The 25,807-nt window shown below is 26.8% G+C and overlaps 1 protein-coding gene across 1 annotated transcript in view; it reads left to right on the forward strand.

Moving 5' to 3' along the window:
* The first annotated feature begins 25,551 nt into the window (after window positions 1–25,551).
* LOC129609259 (homeobox protein Nkx-6.1) overlaps window positions 25,552–25,807 on the forward strand; it is a 132,098-nt gene continuing 131,842 nt past the window's right edge. The window contains exon 1 of the mRNA XM_055521193.1: window positions 25,552–25,579. Coding sequence (XP_055377168.1) covers window positions 25,552–25,579 — 28 coding nt within the window. The remainder of the gene's footprint in view (window positions 25,580–25,807) is intronic.

Below are 25,807 nucleotides of genomic sequence, written 5' to 3' on the forward strand. Positions count from 1 at the left end.
ATGAATTTTTCTCAGCTTTTATTTTTCTTGGATTAAAATTAAAAAACACGTTGTTTTTTTATCGTAAATAAACGCAAATTCTAAATTATCACTCTTATTTTTTTTTAATTATTATTTGCAATTAAATTAATTTTTAATGAAAATTCGAAATTTTTTAAATAATTTGGCTATAGTTTAATAAATTCCTTTTTGTTTTGTATTCTCTTTTTAATAAAATTACGAATTTTCGTTAATTTTTTTTGAAATATTTATATTACATATGTACGATATTCATATTATATGTGTGTTTTAATATTTTTTTTAAATTTAATAATTAATTTAATATTTTAAATAATTTTTTTTTTTGTCAAAAACGTTCAGCACGCATAAAACCTAGAATTAATACTGAATAAGCTAGATGGATGAAAGTTTTACTCAACAACGATGAAATCAACGGTTTAAAAAAAAAAAAGAAAAAAAAAAATGCAAAAAAACTGAAAGATCGCTAAGCTAAGCAGAAAACAACATTTTTATATTTTTATTTTTATTTTCTACTTGTTTTAAATTTTTCTTCTTCTTCTTATATTCTATTTCTTTTCGTCTTATTCTTATGATTGTTATTATTCGTATTACAGCAAGAGAGTGTCGTTAGTACATACATATATCAGATTCTAGTATGGTACTACATATATGTACATATATAAAATATTTATATTGATTTTTATATAAATTTATAATAAAAAGTAAATATCAGCTGACTGATTAAAATGACCATCGTATAATTTGTATAACTATAGTAAAATATTAGTACAGTGTATGTTACATGTATATATGTATATTTATGTAATTATAGCGAAAGAATTATAAGATTACAAATGGTATAATATAGAGGAATAAGGAGAGTGGAATTATAACTATAATTTAATTAGTTATATGTATATCAAGTGTCAAAAAGGCAAAGAAGTCTAAGACGATTTAGCAAAAAATCGGTTAACGTGTATATTTTACAAGCTATTATAAAATTTATGAATTCGTCTTATCAAACTCTATATAAATATTAGGGATCTTGGCTGATTTGTCAGGAATTCCGATTGGTTCGGATGAGGTGAGGAAAAGGAGAGATTCACAACGGGCCTGGATGGATATGTATCACTTAGAGACACGACGTCGTCTCATTTCATCAAATATACAGAATGTTTTCAATATGGGGCAAATAATTTCAGGGATGATTCTTTGATTAATTATATGGCTGGCGGTTTTCAGATATACTCGTTTTCGAGCTACAGCCTGTTGAAAAAAAAAGTGACCAGAATTTTTTTCTGAAAAATCTTATGAATAAATACTTATAACTTCGGAACCATACATTATAGAGTAACTATTGAGGGATTGTTTTACATACGATTAATTGATCTTTAATTGGGGTCTTACAATCAATTTGATTTCAGCAATATTTTTCGAGATAAATTTTGTCGAAGTCATAATTTTTGTTTTTTTTTTTGAATTTTTTTTTTTTAAAAAGCTCGAAATATTTCGGAAATTTTTATTATTATTTTTTCTTGTTTCGTTGTTTTCGGTTTGATACGATGCTTAATCAAAAAATTATCCCTGAAATTATTTGTCACCTTATGCAAAACCCCCTGTGTATGTTTAATCAAACTAAATTTGAATAAATTCCAACAATTCTAAATGGTAATATAATGTAAGTGAAAAAAATGTTGCTTCATATACAAATTTGAGTAAGATTTTTCATGAATATTGGACAAAAAAAATTTAATTTTGTAAATTTAGAAAAAATTAAATTTTTAAAATAAAAATTATGTAACAAAATTCGAATTTTAAAACTTATAGTCTTACACAACTATACTCTATTTACAACTACTTATTTGACATATAGACATTTTTATAGACGTCGCCTGATTCCCTCAGTTATAATGTATAACACTTTTATATTACATATACACGCAAGTTAATTATTATTTGTATGCATATACTTGCAAATTATTTTATAAATTTTAATCTTAATTTATATAAAATAAATAAATAAACCTGATTTTGTAATACATATGTCAAAGAGTTTATGATTATTTCAATATTCCATTACCCGTATTATATTCAACCTAATAATTATTATATTTTGAACTATTAAAAAGTTGTTCAAATATTTTTTTAAAATTTAAAGCGTAATCAATATCCTAGAAAATTATTCATTATTCACGCAACTTAAAATGAAACGCGTTTGTTATACTACATACTTTTATATAATTATAATCGTTTATAATTGTTATACACGTACATATATATGTATATTTAATTATGAACCGTGTATTTATTATTATTATAATATTATAGACTTATATGTAAACATAATATGTAATTACGATATTGATGTAATAATTACACATGTATCATATGTATATAGTCTATGTATATAAATATGTACTTAAAATTATTCTACGCAATAAGTCATTAAATTATAATATTATATATAAAAAGTACACCCATATGTTAACAGTAGGTTATGGTAATAATTATAATAGCGAAAAGAGAAAATAGTTATGTATTTATAAGAAAATAAAAATTAATAAATGAATTGAGGAAAAATCATGAAAACTGAAATATCTAGTTATATGAAAATACACATGAGACTGTGTATAAAAATAATATGTATAAATATATTTGTATATATAAGAACGTTTCGTTATTAATAGTAAAATATTATCAACGAAACGTGATAACACATAGAACATATTTATACAAAATATAAATAGTATGAATGAGTATTTTATTTTGATTTCTTGTAATCTCCTTTTTAGTGCTTCAATTTCAATTTTATATCTAGACCTTCATGGCATGCATCATACTAATATATTATATATGTGTATAAATATAATAAAAAATTATATGAACTGAGAATAAGGAAAAGGAAAAATAGTTTATGTATGTACATACATATATGTATGTATATCTTAAAAATTAAGATATCATTGCAAAATTATATAAGTATATAATTATTTATATTATGTATATATAGGTATACATATAATATATTATCAATTATTTATTCTTATTTAATAAGGGGTTCCATTCCTAGATGCGTTTAAATTTTATATGAAATTATTTTAACCATTCAAATTGAATTTATAATTTTGGATCTTGGATCTCACGCATTTTAAATCAAATAAGATTCCATTTTTTTTAATTACATTATGACATTTAATTAATCCTGTTGTTCTTAATGATATCACGTAAAAATATGAAACTACTGAGTAAATTTCTCGTTTTCTTAAACCTAGTAGTTTCTTCTTCTTCTACATTTCTTAAATTGAGTGTATTGATTTTGTAAATTTTTGAAAAAAATGAAGTCGGATCAAACTAAACTATATATAAATTAGCATTTCTCGCTTGAACGAGTAAAAATTATTTTTCTAAAAAGTAATGTACTAGCTAGCAATTTAAATTACTTTCATTAAAATACAAAAAAAAATTCAAACTATTGCATACATATAGGATGAAAAAAAATTGAAAGAGGGGTTTAATAATTCGACGGTAAAATAGGCTTTTGCTTTTATAGATATTTGAAAATGTCCGTGGTGTTGCAAGACAAAGACAAGAGGCGAACCTGGAAGGAAGTAAAAGTGGAAATTTTTTTTAAAAAAAAATAAATTATTTACGAGTTTTAGTGTCTAAAAACTGTTATTAAAAGGATAATAAAAATTTGAAAAAACGGATTTTATAGACAACGATTAATTTTAATGGCCATTTTGTTATTCTAATATTTGACTATGACGCATCGCTGTAGAGGAATTCAATAACTATCTTTCTGCTTTTAAAAATGTTTGTGGTTCCGATACAATAAGAAATCAAAAATGGTATTTTTAGGATTTTTCGGGACTTTATAATTTTTATAGGTGGGAGATTGATAAATTTTTTATAAACATAAATTCAAGCTTTCTATCTTAAAAAGTATAAAAGTTACGGACAGAGTACTAATAAGCATTTTTTTCAAATTTTTTCACACGTTTAATTCTTGGTTTGTTATTTAATTTCAAATTTATTGATATTAAATTTGAATAATAAAATATCCACATAGCAACTTTACAAATAATTTCGTTGCATGACTCTTGTACAACTTGTATTTCAATTTGCAATTACATATTATAATGTTTATGCAATAATGTGTATATTTTATGTATATTCGATAAGTGTATGAGTATAGATACATAAACTTATATTTATCGACATATTCATAAGTGCATAATCAGCATGAATCTTACAACATTATTATTACTATTTAATATACATATTATGTGTATATATGGTAGTATTAAAGTAGCATCCATTGGTTAGAGTGCGCTTTTAAAAGAATTTTGTATTGCAACAATGTTGCATTAAAAATAAGGAAGAGTGGAAAATTGTTCATTATTCATTATTTTGTTCTTGTTTTTTTTTTTGTTTTTATGTTATGCTCGACTTTAAAAATTTACGCGTGAAATTTTTTGTTATACATTTGCAATACATGTATTCACTTACAGCTATATTACAACTATCATGCTAAGTATTAATTAAGAAAAGTTTACTATTGTTGTGTGTTTAGCAATCAAGTAAATTAATAATTAATTTTCACATTATGTTTAATTTTTCATATTATATAAGCTATTTTTCACATTGTATTTTTACCTTATTACAAATGTATTTTTCTACACACACTAGATACTTATAAGTATAATTAGAGATTAATTGCAATGAATAACAATATACGAATAGCAAGAGCAATGAAAAGGAAATAGCTTTAGAAAAGATTGTGGGAAAAATGCGTTCAACTATAAAATTTATAATTTTGTAATTTTTAACATTAAGACAAATTCTAGTCAAGCCAACTTAAAATTACCTTTAATATGCCTTACCGATTTTAAAACAAACATATTGATCAGTATAACCGCCCACACTTAAAAGTTTCTTTAAATTTAATTTTTATTTAATTTTAAACCTTTCAACATGTTGAAAAATTGTATTGCAAAACAAAGTTTAGTGGTGGATGGGCAGCATAAGAGTCACACAAAAATATATTTTACATTTTCTATTTGGAAATCCTGGTAATCATTTATTAATAGTATTTTATATAGATTTTGAAAAGCAGAGAATAACATTTTCAATTCTCGCTTCATGTTTTACTATTTATAAGTTTTCTTTAAACTGATTTTCTTTATTTAAGGATTTAATCGGTTCAAAGCTTCTCAAATGTTCAAATGGCCTGATATATAATAAAGAATTTTCGGATTTTCTCAATTTCTTTTTCTAAGAGTTACAAATCTCTCTGCCCATTTTTTTTTACTAACTTGGAGGATAAGGGTTGCGTTTTAAAAGCTGATTTAGTCATATTTAAGAAGACAGAATAAGTAAGCAAAAAATTCCGCCTTTAAATTGTTTTTTTTAAATTTATTTAGAATTTTAAGGCCAATTAATGTTAATTACTGTTATATCCCAAACATTGCGATTCCAGTAAGCGTCGCATTTACAACAAAATTATTATCTCCTAATTAGTGACGAAAATTGAAAATATTTTTAAAAATATTCTGTAAGATATCAGGTTTAAGAAATTTTATTTGACATTCTTGATGCATAAATAAAAAAATTTCAAAATATATTTAAAAACTCTTATTTTTCCATAATTAAATATTTTGATATTTAATTATGATTTCTGCTGTAATACCATCACATCATTTGAAATTGAACATTTTATATAAATTGATAGAAAATTAGAATTCTTTTCCTTTTAGACTTAATGCTGATATAAAACTAGATTTCTTAAATGAATAAAATTTTAATTAATGTTTTAATGCCTACATATAATTCACCATAGCTACTTCCTAATAGCAATTGAATCAGGGTATAAGAGTAACAGCTTAAGATTGTTGTTAGTAGAATAAATTCCTCTAAAATATATGAAAATTGCAACTAATGCTACTGCTAATAGTTCATTTTTTTAAAGAATCTTTGAAAAGATGAAGTGGTGAGCTCTGATTATCATTATTTTCAATAACATCAATTATCATTTTTATAGAATTTCTAGTTTATACATGTTCATAAAAAGTACTAATAATTTTCTAATTGCAAAGAAAGATAATAAAAAATAAATTAAAAGGAAATGGAAAATGGAAATCTTGAATTAATTTTTTTTATTTTTACTCAATATATTATAAATATCTTTTATGAGACATTCAGGAAGATGGGCACAAAATAATGTTGTTGTTAAAAAAATGTTATGTGGTCAGCATATCTCCGACTGCAATGTATATTGTCTAGTTTAGTAAAAGTGTTACTAGAAGAGTATAAAATTGCCTTTTAAACACTTTTTACTAATATTAAGGAAGTAAGTATTAAGCTCTTAGTTAACATAGCTAAAAAAATTTAAATTTGGCTTTTAGTAGAACGTCGCTTTGTGCCGTCCAAGTCCCCTGAAAAGTTCGCCATAATTCAAATAACAACCAGAAGTGAAATATTAAATTTCAAGAAAATTCAACAATTAATTTCAAGAAAATTCATCAATTAATTTCAAGAAAATTCATCTCCATCTATAGATATGGTGAAAAATATGTAATTATCTTCTAGTTCGTTTTCCGAACGCTGATTTTTCCTATCCTGAATTTAAATATTGAATTTCAAGAAAATTGGTTGATTATTTTTCCCTATATGCGAAAAAACGTAAGCCTGTTATATCCCAAAAGTTGATCAATCCATGACATAACCAAAATAAACTCACATTATCAAAATCGGTTTAGCCGAATTTGAGATACACGCGTGCACACACACAGATGGGCAGACAGATAAACAGACAGACAAACGTTCTACCTAAAAATAGTTTATTTACGCTTCCCTACCGTAGACAAGTGCGTTCCCATCCAAAACTCCACATCTGAAATTCCGTGCCATTACATAACCTCATAATTATTTTTATTTTTTATTTTGCTACTTATTTCAAATGAAGAAATAATAGAAATTTTTCTTCTTCATTTTATTAGAATGAACAGGTTATCATAATATAATTGAAGAATATTTAAAAAATTCACGGTTAATTTCTAGTTTATGTTTTAAATTCTATGTTTATTTTATATTCTCTCGGAATATACATATATCAGTATATACATACACATATTTAAATATACATATATTCTTAAATACAACTCAATTCTGCATTTATTGCAAAAATATGTTGTAATGAATGCATGTATAAATAGTCTTTGTTACATGGATGGTATGTTAGAAAGTTTTCAGTCGATAAGGAACTTGTAATTTAGATATAGAAAGAAAAAACCTTATATGTACTATAAACTTTTGGAAAAGTTGTAAATAAAAATTAATAAATAAAGTGTTGGTTAAATATTTGATACCTTCTCCTAAAGAATCCTAATATTCAATATCTAATATAATATATTTAGTAAGAGATTAGGTTCAAATTGAAATATCGAAATTATGATATTTTTCAAATTTTTATTGCAATTGTTTAGTTATTTTCATAAATTTTTGTTGTATTGTAACATTTATATCTCATTATGAGTGAATTTGCCGGACATTTTCACAAAAAACAACAAAATTGTAATGCGAAAAATATTAATCATAAAAACTTTTCCAAAAATTTCATTTACATTTTTACTCATTTAATATCCGCAATAATTTAAAAAATTATGAAAAATATCTGCAAAATACTATTATACTTATACAATTTATTTTTAAGTTTAAACTCTAATTATTTTATATTTGCAATCAAATTCATGGCTGCTTGCAGAAATTAAAAATTCTTTTATGGCAAACATTCAAATTTTTGTCCCAAAATAAATTGCAATTTTTTCATTGCACATTTTTTGCTCTCTATATTGTATTCCCCATTATATTGCATACTTCATTAATACTATTATACTTCTTTAATTTTATTATTATATTTTATTGTGATTTAATAAATTTTTATTTTTGACCGAATTTTTTGTTCTATTGTATAATAAAGCACCCGAAAATTTTATCAAATTGATTTATAATGGGATTGACCTAATTTGTATTCAAGAGTTTATAATTCAATGGTGCATTTAGAATTTTAAATAAAGATCGTACAATGCTTATAATTTTATTATTTAATACAATTTAAATATTTAAAAAGGATAGCAATTTTTACGTTTAATGATACAAATAAAACCTATAATTGAGCGATTTGCTTAAGTAATAGAGTAGTATAAGAGTATAATTTAAGGGTATAACAACACCAATAGTGTTTAAAATATCTGTGTAAGAACAGTGTTTTATAACTATGGATAAAAATTGATAGAGAATGAATGGTTTAAATACAACTTATATAATATTAATAAATTTATATAATATTAATTGACAATATATCTTATATTCCTATATTATTTACTTTAGTTATATCAGAGCTGTAAAAAACATTATTGTCTTAATCCTCATTATTTTCATAATAAATTATTAAATATCCCAATAAAATCCACTAAGTTAAAGAAATCATGAGAAAATCATAAATTGCAAATTTACATTCAAAATTAATATTGAAAATATTTTATTGTTCGCCTATCAATATGCAATTGTTTTTGAACAGAATATCATTTTTGTTTGATTATTGATATGCAATTTAATTGCTATCTAGCTAAATAAATTTAGTTTTTGATTTAAAAATTTTCTATTTATAAAATTATAAATTTAAATTATTTTAAATTTTTTAATTTTATAAATTAAATTACATATTAAATTAGATGTAACATAATTTTTATGATAATTAACGTTTTGCGATATTAAAGTACCGAAATTAGAGTACAATTTCGCGAAAAATACAAAGCGAAAAAATTGAAAAATTATCGGCTGTAAACAAGGTTGCTAATTGTATGAATGAATTTTTAAGGGCTTGTAAATTTCATTTTAATGAATTTTCAAATATAAGCTTAAGTATAAAAAAAAGGATATAAAAACAGAAAGACTATTTTTTTTTTCCTATAAAACAATTTTGATTTAAAATTTTTTCATTCTAAGCGAGTAATACTAGAGACCCCTAAATATCTTATTGAATATTTTGTTAAATTTTTGATATAAACTTAAAAATTTTCGATTGCAATGAAATAAACTACCAATACCGTACATAATTCACTTTTTGCAAATATCTTTAAGGATATTAGAAAAAGATTAGAAAGAATTTAATCTTCGAAATAGAAATAAAACTTTTTCTTCAATTTTTTTTCAAAATTTTCAATTATTAAAGGCATATGTTGTCATAGAACTTTTTAAAATTAATTAAATTTCTTTTAAATTTTATTCAATTACAAATTAATTTTAAAAAAATTTACATTATAATTTATATGAAAAATAAAACAAAGTTTTGTTAAATTTCATAAATATACATGTGTACATACGTGTGTTATATAAAGCTTATTATATATCTATAATAGCTTATATATATATAATAGGACGTATTCTTTAATATAAAATTGAAATTTAATTGCAAATTATTATAATTACCTCCTCATATTTGATATAAAATGAAAAGTTTGAAACCAAAACAAAAATTTATTTTAGTACTCTTGGTTTTTTGTTATTTTTTTAATTTTTCTTCTTAATTACTTACTTTAACTTTATTACACACAGGCTTATTTACTTTTACATATACGCAAACTCATACTATTATCATTATTATTATGAATACTAATATGAACACATTAATATTAAAATAACAATCAACTGAAAATAAGCACTTATTAAAATAGTTGACTTAAGAATCGCTAATATAACAAATGAGAAAGGAAAATTTTTATTAAGTTGAAACCAAAACCAAAATCCAATAGGCGATTCGTGGACAAAAATTCCTATGCGAAATTCATAATCTAAGAGACAAATAGATGAGAGGCCTAATTGACATTTTTACCAAAAAATTTCAGAATTTTGCACTACCGGAATTTTTAAAACATTGCAACGTCTTTAACAAAATCTTTATTTTTGTACCATGCACCTTCGTGAATTGTATTAACTTTGGTATGGAGTTTGTAACCATTTTAAAGAGTCGTCTCTGGTATGGACAGGCATATCTAGTTACATATTGCTCAGTGTAAAAATTGTGCGTTAATTAATACATGCCCGTCCGTCTGTCCGTTCGTCTGACCACCCGATCGCTTGATAACTCAAAAATGAAAAATGCAGTTGACAATAAACTCTCAAAAGTTTTTTCTTTTCTGTCAAGGATGGCTGCCATGGCTGCAAGAATGGAAGCTAGTTCTAGACATTTCTAGGCAAAAACAAATTTTTAAATTCAGATTGTCAAGGTTTATTATTTATTGTCAGAAGGTCGGTTTATACCGATTGAAACGTTTTTACTTGCTTGTATATATCTTTTTGCTTAATTGGAGCTGCATAATCTCAATTTTTTGAATAATGTAAGCTATAATGCAAATCAAAATATAAAAATCTAATTTTTCTCGAAAAACTACAAATGTTACTTAACTCTTTTATTTTTTAACCCTTTAAAATTTTAAACAAACTAAATGAAATCATTATATTTTTAATGTTGTTATAAAAGGTATACAAGATGAAGGAATCATAGATACAGAAATAGGAAAAATTCTATATAACAAATAAATAAAAAGAAAAACAAAGGTTAAAAAATTAAAATAAAATTTTTTTAATTACATAATTTTAATGTTGTTATTAGGTATTGTGGAATTATTCTTCTCTTGTATTTTGAATAACAATGACAATAACAAGTAATAACATTCCACAACAATAACAAAAGCAAAACAAAATTTACAATTACAATTCATACCAACACCAATATTTACCAACATTTACCAACAATTCTATTAAATTACGAAACATTTTTTTTTTCATTTATTTTTCTTTATTCAAATTCATAACTGCGCGAAATGGTGAAACTCTTAAGAATTTTCTAATATACCATTTAACTTTGTGACATTCTTGTGAGAGAAGAAGAATTAAAGAAATATCTAAAAAAAATCTGTATTGAAAATTATGCCCAATTTTGTATACCATACTTTTCTACTACCCTTACCCCTCCTCCCTCTTCTATTTTATATATTAATGCTATCGTCATCATTTTTTATACAATTGTAAATCTTTGCTCGTTGTTTTCTAATTAAGGGATCAAAATAAGTAAATTTATTTAAATGTCGCAACAACACGGTGACTCATTTTCTTTTATTATTATTATTACTTTTTTTTTTTAATTTTATTTTTATTTTTCACATATTTTTATTTGTTTTTGTTTTCATTTGAAATCCCTTAACACAAATAATTGCTGGCGTTTATTTAGATTGAGAATATGGAAATGGAGAAATATAGAAGAAATTTTTATGTTTTCCCGACCTTTGCAGATTAAATGGAATTTCAGTACACAATTTACATACATAATTCAATAAGAATGATTACTTTTTTTCTAAAATGATTTATGATTAGTTGCTGAAATATAGGTTCTCCTTAATGTATGCAAAAATTATACATTTTTAATTTTTTTGTGATTATATCAAGATTCTTATTACTATAACTTTTGTATCTCCTGGTGTAATTGCATATAAGCAAAGATTTTGAAAATACAATTATTGTATCAAAGACATGGGAAGGAAATGGGGTAGTACGCGATTATAGCTGATGGGTACGAGTTACTTCAGCCTCTAGCCTCTGCTACCCAACGCCAAAACTCACCTTCACGAGGTCCTCCCTGTTAAGCTGAGCAACCCTTACGAAAGAACTGGTACCCAACCCAGTTGGTGTAGTATGGGTCAGTGAACAAACGAGTGCGGCGATTTAAATCCAGAAGCGTCTGACCCAGAATGGGCGGCTCCCTGGTCTGCGTCTGATCCCAGAGGGACGGCAGTTAATGTACCTGGTAGTAGGTATAAAATACTGGACATAGGGTTGACAACTCTATTCCATATTTCTTTAGTCATGGAACCTCAAACCTGGCCTCGGATACACGATCGATCAACTAGGCAACGACCACGGCAATGTATTAAGGACTCTGATTTGAATATCGGCTCATGGAATATTAGAACGATGCTACTCCCGGGAAAAATGGCAGAAGTAGTTGATGAAATTATGAATTATAACTTTGAAATTGTAGCGCTTCAGGAGTTAAGATGGAAAGGACAAGGTGAATTACGCAAAAGAGATTATTCTATTTTTTACAGTGGCAATACCAAACCTGGCTTGAACGGAACCGGTTTCTACGTAAGCAAGAAAATACGTAACAGTGTGTTATATTTTGAACCTATAAATGATAGAGTCTGTGTCTTGAAGTTAAGGGGGAAGTTTCAAAACATTACGCTATTATCAGTGTATTCTCCTACAGAAACTACCGAAGACGAACTAAAAGAAGCTTTTTATGATGATATATTTAGAGTATGTAATAAAATATCCAGACACGATCTAATAATAATAATGGGAGATTTCAACGCCAAAATAGGCAAAGAAAATTTTATTAAAAATGTAGCGGGACTACAATCACTCCATTCTAAAACTAGTGAAAATGGAACACGTCTGGTTAACTTCGCCTCAGAGAATAACTTGTGGATAAGTAGCGTTTCATTTCAACATAAGAGAATACATAAGCAAACGTGGAAGATACCAGGTGAAAGAGGCGCAAATCAAATTGATCACGTTCTGGTAGACAAAAGACATGCTACCTCGATTTTAGACGTCAAAACATGCAGAGGAGCTAATTGTGATTCAGATCACTATATGATTAAAATAAAAATTAGACAACGTTTATCTACAATAAACTCTAATAAAAACATATTTAAAAGAATAAAATGGGACACAGAAAAGATGGTTGCCAATGAAGATTTAAAATTAGTTTATCAACAAAATCTATCGCACAGAATTGACAACGTTTATATAAACAATAATCCATCACAAAACTGGGCTAACATTTGTGAAGCTATCAAAGACGCTGCTAAAGAGGTTATTGGCTCTGAACCTCGAAACAACAATAACTGGTATGACTCTGAATGTAAACGAATCAACGAAGTAAAAAATGAAGCATGGAAGAAACAGTTATCATGTAACACAAGAAGTAATCGGTTAGATTACGAAAATAAAAGAAGGGAAGCGAAAAAGATAATGAAGAGAAAGAAAAAGGAACATCTAAGAAATAAAATTTTAGCTTTAGAAGAAAATTCCAAGCGACATGCTAGAAGATTTTATCAGGGAGTAAAATATCAAACTACCGCTTTTCAACCAAGACTGAATATCTGTAAAAATAAAGAAGGAGAAATATTAAAGGAAGAAGACAAAATATTAGAAAGATGGTATGAACATTTCCAGGAAACTTTGAATAAACCTGATACGGGAATACACAGTATGCCACTTTTGCAAACAGTAGAAAACACCATAAACCAACCAACAATGGAAGAAACTCAAATTGCAATTGAAAAGCTAAAAAATGGAAAGGCTAGCGGTGAAGATTCCATTATAGCGGAATTAATTAAATACGGAGGCAATAACTTACATTACAAGATTCATGATTTAATTATTAGCATATGGAATACTGAGATTATTCCTGAATCTTGGCTAAATAGTATAATTTTCCCGGTGCATAAAAAAGGAGACAAGAAAATTTGTAGCAACTATAGAGGCATATCCTTACTTAATGTATCCTACAAAATATTTACCAATATATTATATGACAGGATAAACGAAATAGCGGAAAAGGTTATAGGTGAATATCAATGTGGATTCAGAAGAGGTAAATCTACAATAGACCAATGTTTTGCATTAAGTCAAATCTTTGAAAAATCACAAGAGTATTCAAGAGATATTCACTGCCTATTCATAGACTTTGAACAGGCGTTTGACCGAATCAATAGGAAAAAAGTATTTGGAGCAATGCAAAGGCTAGGAGTACCAGAAAAACTTATAAGACTCGCATGCGCTACGTTACGAAATACAAAAGCGAAAGTACTTGTACAAGGAAAACTTACCAACTCGTTCAACATTGATTCTGGTGTAAAACAGGGAGATGCATTATCTGCTTTGATATTTAATATGATGCTACATTATGCAATTAATGAAATTGATCCTGGAGCTACTATCTTCATTAAATCGTATCAGATATGTGCGTATGCGGATGATATTGTTATACTCTCGCGTAATGCTAATGTTTTGAAAGAAATTTTTACCAAACTCGCTGAAGCTACTGCAGGTGTTGGGCTACATATAAATGAAAAAAAGACTAAATACTTCATAAAAAGCAGAACGCCCAGAATAACACATAATCTTAGTATTGGAACTTACACTTTTGAAAGCGTTACTCAATTCAAATATTTGGGAGTAGTTTTCTCGAATTCAGAGGATTCATCAATCGCAATTAAAGAGCGAATTAGTGCTGCTAATAAGAGTTACTTCGCCCATGCAAAACTTTTGAAGTCCAAACTTTTAACGAGGTCTACGAAATTCAAAATATATAAAACACTTATAAGACCTATTCTTACTTACGGATGCGAAGTATGGAACCTAATTTTATCAATTATCAATTTTTGAAAGGAAAATACTAAGAAGATTATACGGACCAGTGAGAATGAATGGCAATATTTATAGAGCAAGATATAATCATGAACTTGAAGCATTAATACGAAATCGAACCATTATTCGATTTATAAAATCCAAACGAATAAGTTGGCTGGGCCACATGGTTCGTATGTCAGGCGAAACAGCACTAAAAAGAATTTTCATGCATCGCGAGCAGGGGACGAGAGCGAGAGGAAGACCCAAAAGTAGATGGCTGGACATGGTTGAAGCGGATCTAAGTACCATGAATATTAGAAATTATAGCACGTTGGCTCAAGATCGAAGTGAATGGAAGAGAATAGCTGAGGAAGCTTTGGCTCACAGAGGGCTGTAATGCTAAGAAAGAAAGAAAGAAAGTATCAAAGACATTATAATACAGTAAGTCTCGTTGAAAGGACAAGGATATAAGTCTGCTGGACGTGTAATGATGTTGCTTCAGTGATTTTTATGCGCGAGTTTAACTATTAGGATTAATAGTTTTGTACAATGATAATGATATGTAAGTAAGCAAATTTATTTGTTTTAATACAAAATTATAAAATTCCTTTAAAACTAAACTAAACATACAATATATAGCAAGGTATAAACAGATGGGTTTACATATTTCCTCATTGTTTGTAAAAAATCGCAAAATAATAAAACTTCGACTTCTTATAACAAAAATTGTGGAGCTTAGTTGAAAAACTGTTTAGAAAATTGGTATTCCTTCTTATCCCTTGTTTTTATTGAAAGAATTTATTTAATTGCTTTCTGAAATACGAAAATTTAAATTGAATTTATTAGGAAAATTTTAAGAGTTAAAGGAAGGCTTGACATTATTTTTGCGATTTCACATTTAAACTCTCAAGAAATGAACTAGTTTTTGTATTTTTGTTTAAAATCTAAGGGGGTTAAATAAAATTTTTTGGAAAATGAAATGATTGTTAATTAAATTGTTGTACCTTAAATTGTAAACGTAAATATTTGTTATACTCAAATAAATTTTAAAATACTAACTTTATATATGTAGAACCGTCCCGCTTTTGAGCTCTAGAATATATTAAGTTAAAATTTTATTTAATTACCAAAATTATTATTTAATTACAATAAAAAAAAAAAACAAAAAAATATGTAGTTGACCGTGTTAACTTTGTGATACCCGTAAATAATTTTAAATGGCAGCTACCCGAGCCAGTATCCTGATCATATCCAATTTAAATAGGTTTCTGACATTTATTTAAGTTTGATGAGCTTAGCTCAATTCGTTTTTGAGCTGGGACGGACGAACAAGCGGACCGACATGGTCAAATCAATTCGGAATTCGACGCTGATCACAAACATCTATATCTGAGATATAGAGTCTATATCTCAGACCATTATTTCTTACTGCTACAAACGGTAAGGCAAATTGAGTATACCCTTCGAACATACGTTCGAACAAATTCTTTTCATGATCATTTTATTATGAAATTGGATTGGTAGAATTTCATAAGTATGTGCAGATTCACGTTATTTTTTCTTTGATTTAAATTTGGAATACCTGTAATTAAAAAAATTTTAAAATTAAAATAATTATTTCGTTTCAGGTGATTATTAAATTAATATAAGGTAATTATTTCAATCCTTCTCGAAAAATTCCACATCCTTTTATGCCGCCTTTAATATTATTTTCATTAAATAAATTTTATAATTTAAAATTTCATTAATTTATTCACATATTTTTGTTATTTTAATAATTATTGGTTTTCACTGGCTTTTTTTTATACTCTCTATTTTTCTAATTACGATTACCATCTGGGAGACTATAACAAACAAAAGAGAAAGAATATCACAATGTTTCAAAATTATAAGTGAAAAAAACAACTCATTGCGACACATTTAAAAAAATTCTCAAAGAAAAAAAAAATAAAAAAAAAAAACAAAAAAAATTTAATTATCTTTTCCATTTTTTTTTTTATTATTTTATCGTCCTTATTGCTGTTTTGTGGACAACAAAAAAGAAATTAAAAAATTAATAAAGCGCGATAAACTGTACATATACCGTCGCTACACCGCTGGCTAACCATAAAAAATTGTCAGGGGAGGAAGAAAAGAAACTGATTAAAAATGTAGAGATAAAAAAAATAAGGATTGAACAGTCTTGGACTTTAAAATAATGAAAAGGCAAAGAATTAAAAAAAATATAAATTTTCAGCAGAAAATGGTTTCGTGCAACTTTTGAGATAATTTTTGTTAATAAAATGGAAGATTTCAATAGAAAAATACAAATAAAGAATTTTAAGAAATTTTGAAGCTAAATGAGAAGTAAATTTGGTGCTATACTTAGAGTCAAAGATAGAGAGTGGAAAGAACAAATTCGCTGAGTAGAATTGAGTGGTTGGAGAATTTTATTATTTTTATGTTTTACCTGATGTCCGTCTGCTTTCCAACGTCTTATTGTTCTTTGATAGTATAAAGGAATTCTTTTCACTAGTTTAAGATGTTTAAGAGTTGAGTCGCCTCATTTCCATTTATTACATATAGATATGCTTTCTTCCACATATTTTTTGGATAATTTATATAAATGTTGTAAACTTACACTCAGTTTTGGTAACATTTTTCAATTTCAATTGAATATTTAAGATATTTTGTATCATGTATAATAGTGTTTTTTCAAGAAATTAGAGAATTCTCATGAAGGAACTTGGGAAAATGGTAAATATTTAAAAAATTAAAATTGAATAGATTTTAAAGCACATCGTTACAAATGAACAATATTTTCCATAAGGCCTTGTTTCAAAATTTTATTTAAATGCGCAAAAATTAATGAGAAATAAGAAACCATCAACTTGCAGTAATTATTTTCAACATCAAGAGAAATTTTCTTTCTTCTAAGGTGTTTTTTTGTTTGCACCTTCTACATAATTTTTCTTCTTTTTTAAGTTATTATACAAAAAAAAAAAACAAGTAATTTTTTTTTTTACAATTTTTTATTAAAAAAATTTTGATTAATATGCAAATATAAAAAAAAAAATTATAATTTTTTTAAATTATGAGCAGTATGACGCAGTCTTTCAATTAAAAAAATTTGATTGTCGACAAACAAGGGGAAAAAAAAGAATTGATTTGCAAAAAAAAGGAAGGTAGCTATTTCTAATACCTTTTATGTAGTTATACAGCTACTCATTGGTAATTAAATTTTTTCTTCGCCTAAACTTATGCAAACATTTTATATTTTTAATTATGGTATATAAAATGAGTGAGATAATTCGACTCGTTTTTGTTTTACATTCGGGAAATTTTGTAAGTTTTGAAATCGTAGGTAATAATTTTAATTAAAATTATTTGAATAAAAATTATTGAATTTCTAGTTGTTTTTTAGTAATATTTTGATTTAATTTAATAGGAAATTGTAAAAAATTATTAGCAAAGTCCTCATCGCGAAAATTTTAAACGACTCGTTAATAGATGATAATTTTTCAACAAAGTTGCGGAACTTGCTTAATATTGAACAACACTAATTTTAATTTTAATAGAAAATTTAATTTAAATTAATTTTAATAGAAATTACTAAATTTAAAAAATTAAATTATAAATTAAAATTATTATTGAACGTTAATTTTTCACTCGCTCTGTATATAAACTTGAATCGTATATATAAACATTTTTGGTCAATTTGTGGTCAATTTTTACCTTACATTTGCAATATAATATATATTTTGTTTCTTTTTGACAAATTTTACGGACTAGATTAGTTTACTAACTTTACCTTATACCATCTACCTTATATAAAGTATTAGTTTACTAACTCTACCAAAACTAATCTAACTTATAAAAACTATCAAAGAAAAAGGGAAAGGAAGAGGGAAGAAAATTGGGTTTGATAGAATAAAAATCTTAATTTTTACTCTACCATTTTTTAAATCGAAAAATGTGTTGTAAATTTTGTTAATCTTCAAAATGTTAAAATATAATTTTGTGGCATTACAATAGGCTAGTTTTTAAACACATAAAAAATTCCGCTTTTTCATTGCTTATATCACATTATCTTTTATATATAAGGAGCTTTCGAATGCAAGAAGAGGTTGAATAAAATTATTTTTGTTTTGCTTCTAATTAAACATTATATATACGGCAGCACATGTGATACATATGAAGGATTTTTTTATAACTTATGTAATATACTAATTACAGTCCTTTTGAAATATACACGTACTGTTACAGTTAAACAAGGACCCCTTTTCAACTAATCAATTGTTCTCTCTATTTATATTATAATTCATTTTATTTTCTATTTATAAATTTAAGTAAAGAGAGCATCTTCATTGATTTTATAATTTCCATAATAAGGATGAAATGTTATAGCTTTAAAATTAACTAAAAAATTCCAAATTGTTTTTTGATGAAATGGTGACGATTATTAAATAAAAAAGGAAACCAATATACACGTATGCATATATATATATGTATATATTATAATTATTTCCTACATAAAATGACCTCGAATATCATTTTAGAAACAATATCCGACATTGATTAATTTAGTCATCTGATGTATAGCGTATAAAGAATTTAAATTCAAATTTTATATGACAGAAAAGAATAGAGGAGAAAAATTGTTGAAAGCACGTGTATTCATAATTTTTATTAAATTTTTATTTCTGTATAATATCTTGGATCATGCTTATATATAGGCAACGAAATAAGGCTAACGATTTTAGGAAACATGATATGGACATAGGATCTTGGAACGTAAGAACGATGCTACGGGCAGGAAAAATGCAAGAAATAGCTGCTGAAATGGAACGTTATAATCTATATATTCTTGCTCTGCAGGAAATAAGATGGAAGAAGGCTGGCAAAATAGAAAAAAAAATTTCACCTTATACTACAGCGGACAAAATAGAAGCGGATACGCTGGAACGGGCTTCATGGTGTCAAAAAGGGCAAGGTCAGCAATATTGGGCTTCACACCTATCAACGAGAGAATATGCACACTTAGACTTAAAGGGAAATTCAACAATATAACTTTAGTGTGTGCATATGCCCCAACAGAAGAAGCATCAGATGACGATAAAGATGAATTTTATGATGAACTAGGAAGAATAATTGACAAAATAGGGATTTATGAAACAATTATAGTCTTGGGTGACTTTAATGCCAAAATTGGCACTGAATCATTTACGACGGAAGTTGCTGGACAACATTCTCTACATCAAGAGACCTCGGGAAATGGATCAAGACTATGTCAATTGGCAGCAAACTCCTCGTTATACATAGCAAGTACTAATTTTCCTCACAAAAACATACATAAAGGGACGTGGAAGATACCTGGCAGTGATATGGTAAACCAAATTGACCATGTGTTGATAAATAAAAGAAGGATGTCGTCAATCATGGACGTACATACATGTAGAGGAGCAAATTGCGATAGTGACCACTTTCTTATAAAGACTAGGCTGAGGCAAAGAATCTCGAATGTAGCGAAACACAAAGGAGTTCGAAAGAAAAAATGGAACACAGAAAAATTCAAAGAAGGTGATACAAGGACTATGTTTGCTGAGGCCATAAACAGAAGATTGTCACAATACGAAAGCGCAAATATCGACGTCAATGAAGAATGGGGGCAACTAGAAAAAATTCTTAACGAAACTACGAATGAAATAATCGGTGTGGCACAAAAACGACGAAGTGAGGAATGGTATGACAATGAATGCCAAATAGCAGTACAAAAGAAAAACGATGCCAGAAACAATATGTTAAGAAGAAATACCAGACTCAACAGACAAATATATAACACGCTAAGAAAAGAAGCCAAAAAGACAATAAATAAAAAGAAAAAAGCGGCTCTCAAAAGAAAAACCGAGCAAATATGTAAAGACTTTGAAGAAAATCAGATTCGACGATTCTATATGAAGATAAAAGATGAGAAACGCGGTTTTCAACCTAGACTAAATAACTGTTACGACAAAAATGGTGCAATATTAAGTGAGGAGGACGATATACTAGATAGATGGAGAGAATATTTTGACGAATTATTAAATATAGAACATTCTGTGATAGATAATGGGATACCCATACAAAGAAGCATAAGTGCAATAGAATACAGACAGGAAGAACTACCAACCAGACAAGAAGTGGAAAATGCAATTTTCCAGATGAAAAATAACAAATCTCCAGGAGAGGATGGCATTGCGGTAGAAATATTTAAAAACGCGGGTGAAACTTTTATCTCTAGAATACATATTCTAATATGTAGGATTTGGGATACAGAGAACATACCAGAAAAGTGGGAGCAAGGATTAATTGTGCCGATACATAAAAAAGGCAATAAGCTCGACTGTACAAACTACAGGGGTAACACATTACTGAACACAGCCTACAAGACCCTCGCCAATATCATTAATAACAGACTAAAAGAAGTGGCTGAAGATATACTAGGAGACTACCAGGGTGGATTTAGACGGAATCGATCCACTATCGATCAAATATTCTTATTACGACAAACTATGGAGAAGTGCTACGAATACAAGAGAAATTTACATTTACTGATGGTTGACTTCCAACAAGCTTTTGACTCTATAAGGAGAGAAATAGTTGAATCTGCACTCCAAAACTTGGGAGTATCGATAAAGCTTACAAACTTGGTCATGTTGACACTCAAAAGGACCAGATGTAAAGTGGCACTACAGAACAAATTGACCGATGAATTTGAAATAAAAACAGGTGTGAGACAAGGCGATGCACTGTCAACAACAATATTTAATTTGGTGCTCCACAGTGCCATTAGAGAACTAGATAGAGGAGGACACATATTTATAAGATCATCAATAATCAGCGCATACGCGGATGACATTGCAATCATAGCAACATCAGTTGACGAAATGAAAGAAGTATTTTTGACGCTAGAAAGAGAAACTGCTGCAGTTGGTCTAAAAATTAACGAATCAAAGACAAAATATATGAAAATGACGCGCTCGGAAACGACAAGATCCCCTCAGAACATCACAATAAATAATTACAATTTTGAAGGAGTAAGCTGTTTTACATACTTAGGTGCCTTAATTAATAACAGAAACGACATGCATTGGACAATTAGTGATCGTTTGCAAGCAGCCCAAAAATGTTTCTATGCCCACAAAAATCTATTTAAGTCCAGGCTACTGAATAGAACAATTAAACTTAGAATATATAAAACTATTATTCAACCTGTGCTAACGTATAGCTGTGAATCCTGGACAATGACTAAAAACGATGAAAGGAGTCTTAAAATATTCGAAAGAATAGATGATGGAGAGTTATAGCTCAAGATAGATCGGAATGGAGGAAAATTGTGAACGAGGTTAAGGCTCACCCCGAGCTGTAATACCAACAGATGATGATGATGCTTATATCTTGGATGTATATGTATGCTAATATGTCTGAATTTAAATATGCATATGATAATTTATAATAGCTGTATATATAGAAAAGAAGCGATTATTGATTGGTTCTGCTATAATTATGTAAAAAAATAATGATGCCAGAACAAGCCCAGCGACATCGAATTCATTATTAAAAGCTTGAAATGGCCAATTATAATTGAAGTAAGTACAATGTTGAACTGACTGATTCCTGTTAACATATTGTAAAATACAACAATTCCTGATGAATTTTTGTATTTTAACATTTTATTTTACCAATTTAGAATTTTAGATGCTACTATATTTAATTTAGAATTTGAAACTAAAGAAATTCGAAATCTGAAAGATTTCGCATAAAATGCGAAAAATTATTAAAATTTTCACTACTGCCTTATTTTAGTAAATTGTATTTGGCTAAATGTCTTAAAAACGGGGTAATCAAATCAACATTTATATTTCATAGAAAAAACTATATACTTTCCATATGAAGAAAATTGAAAATTGAATTTTATACCCACAATATAAACCCATACAATTTTAAAGACTTTTAACCAAAATATTGATCATATTACTAAATGCTTGTGCAACATTCTATCTCCTATTAGTTATATCTTACTAAATAAGTTTTGAACCAAGGAACCTATTTGAACCAATATAAATAAAATTCTGGTATTTACTATAACAAAACATTTTTTAAAATTTTATGAATTTAATTCAATTAGTTTTTGAGTTTTCGCCGAGACGGATGGCCGGATCGAAATGGTAAAATCGACTCAAAATTCGACAATGAACCGAAACATATACTTATGTCTATATCTCAGACTGTAAAAATTTTTAGCGTTACAAATGAAGTTGCAAATTTTAAATATCTTTCTAATATATGTTTGTACGGGTATAATTCAACTCAAACAGAAATATTTTATTGACAATGCCGTTTTCAAAATTTTTGGGTCCATTTCTTAATAAATTGTAATCATACTCGTAATTCGAAAACATTGGTAAAATCGTAAAATTTTAGTAAAAAATCCGAAACAAAAAATTCAAATTTACTGCAATATTCAATAATTTATGAATTTCATAAAATTATTTGTCTATAATAAACAGTCTGAAAAGGTCATTTATCGCAGTATTTTTGCCCCATAGTTTAAATCAACTACAAAATAGTATTACTGAATAATAAATTGTATATAATTTGAATTTCTAATTTCGATTATTATTTTTACAATATGATGTCAATGTAATATGTTGTACATTATTATAATTTGAAATTTTCGAATGTACAACCCCTCTGAGGAATTTTATTTGCGTATACTTAACATACTTATTATTATTAATAAAAAAAAAATATGTTCAACAATTCAATAAAAATTTTAATATTCAATTTTCACTTTATATTAATAATGCAACAACAAACTAATAAACTGAGAAATGTGTACATAATTTATTCAATCAAATGTTCACTTATGTCAGTAAATTGCAGGCATTCTACAAAAATTATTCATAATAAGTAGTTTTAAGAGTAACGTCCAAAAACTTAGGAAATCATTTGAATAATACCAAAAAAAATGAAACAAAAAGAGAAAAAATAGAGTCAACCTCGTCAACTCTGTGATAACCGTACGAATTTGTTATCCTATGTGCGAAAAAATATGCCATAACTGACTATGGGACAGACTATGACTTTAAGTTGCCGTATTATCATATTGATTTGTGCAAAATTTCAGTACTGTGTTTTTCAAAATACAGTGTGTGCCAAACTACTTTTGAAGTTGTATGACAGCTACCCGAACTTTTCAAGAAGCAGTTTTGCACTCACCAGTTTTTCCTGCTGATCGGTTTTTGTTTCCGCGCATAGCTTGTAACAGCTTGGAAACTTAAATTATTTATATTAAGTGCGAAATCAAAATTTTAACTTTCGTACTAAAAATTCTTCTATAAATATCGATTACCACTACAGTTTTGTATTTAGAGCCAATTATGACTTGGAACAATTTGAATAGTATAGTTGATAAGAAATTGTTCAGCATCTCGAATATTAAAAAGGGCAAGTATCTTCATCAAAATCATGTATGTTTCACAAGTAATTCAAAAGCTCTAGAAATTTTGTTTAAAAACTTATTTAAGAAATTATTCTGAAAGGCCTTGGTCTTAGAAGAATATACTTACTAAATAAAAAGTTATTAATTAAGGTTATTTTATGTATTTTCAATTTTAAAGGGTTGAACTGGTAAATTCTCTCTAGTTTATATTTATAATTCCCTATTGACTATATCAGGTCAGATAAAGATATTTATACTCGTAATGTTTGTTTAGCATAATTATCGAGCCGAGTTACTCAAATCGTCCGATTAATATAAATGTATTTGGTGCTTCTGCTTTATATATAGAAATGTCACATTTTAAACTAATATGCAAAGTATTTACTATTATAACTTATAAATTGGACATTTGTTTTATAGGAATGAATCCATTTTATATTGGAGAGCCGAAACTAATTTATGAAGTTAAATATAGAAGTTTTGATGTTTTTATCCATTTACCGTAATAAATGTGCGCATAACTACTCCTCTCAACTAATCCCATGTACCATTAAACTAAACCTATATACTCGTATACCATTAGAGCTAGAGTAATAGCCATATATAGTTTTAGAATATTGTTATGTGACGTTAAATAAAACGCTGTAATAACTCTAAAAATTTTCAATTATCTTTTCTGATTCTCATTTTCTAATTTTTGAAATTCTTGTTTTATAATAATTAAATAGTCTGGCACACAATATTTACAAATTTACTCAGTATAGCAAATGCTCATTTAAATTAATTCTACATTCATTCAAATTCAAAAATGTTATGTAAAAAAATTCTTGTAATTGAAGATGTACGCAAATATATGCCCAATGATTTTATGTAGGTGTGCCTCATCTTTTTATTAAATTAATAAAATTTACTTTTATTCTGTTTTTCTTTCATTTCAGGGGCAAATGAAAAAAAAGAGAAATTGAATCTTTATTTAATCTTACCATAATTTTTTTTTTTTCATCTCGTATTGTTCGTTTCATTTTTTTGTTAGCCTTGAATAATGAAATTGTGTGTGTATGCTTCTTTTTTTTAATGTTTTTCATTTTATTATACAAAAATCCTAGATGACAAATTATAGAAAATAATTTTTCTTTTGCATTCATTGTAATTTTTTTTATTTTTAACATTTATATAACAGTAAAATGTATATGAAATGAAATGAATACAAAATAATAAGAAATAAAAATAATAAAAAATAGCAATAATGAGAAAAAAAATACAAAAAACGAAAAAAAAGGACCTCAGATGTTTTAAATTGCTGATAATAATACAGAATTATGGGTGACGATGATTTTCCAGAAAAAAAAAAGAATAAAAAACACTGCTCATACACAATGTAAAAAAAAGGCAAAGAAATCTTTAAACCCTTAACAGTTCCTCTCTTTCGAAAAAACAAGCGCAAAATTCCCCTTTAAAAACAAAACAAAAAAATCAAATACGCAAATCCGCTAAACAATAAGAAATGAAAGTGAAAATTATTATAATTTTTTTTTTTTTTTTTTGTGTTGTCTGTTTTTCACTTATTATTACCATTATTTACCGTTAATATACACAAAAATATTCAGAATATGATTGCTAGCAATAGCAATGATAACGGTAATTTTGATCATATTATAAAACATGCACAAAAATTTTCTTTTTTATTTCATTAAATTTTCATTTTCTTATTTTATAATTTTTTAATATAAAATTTTTTATTTCAATTATTTTTCTTAAAATCTGAATGATTTTGTTTTATCGCACCTACAGAATAACACTAATATATTCATGATATTTTGTTAAACTGAAGTTCATTTGCTTTATTTTTAGTTATCTGAGTTGGTG

The sequence above is a fragment of the Condylostylus longicornis genome, unplaced genomic scaffold (genome assembly GCF_029603195.1).
Source record: "Condylostylus longicornis isolate FDR11 unplaced genomic scaffold, ASM2960319v2 ptg000038l, whole genome shotgun sequence".
NCBI classification, from domain to species: Eukaryota; Metazoa; Arthropoda; class Insecta; order Diptera; family Dolichopodidae; genus Condylostylus; species Condylostylus longicornis.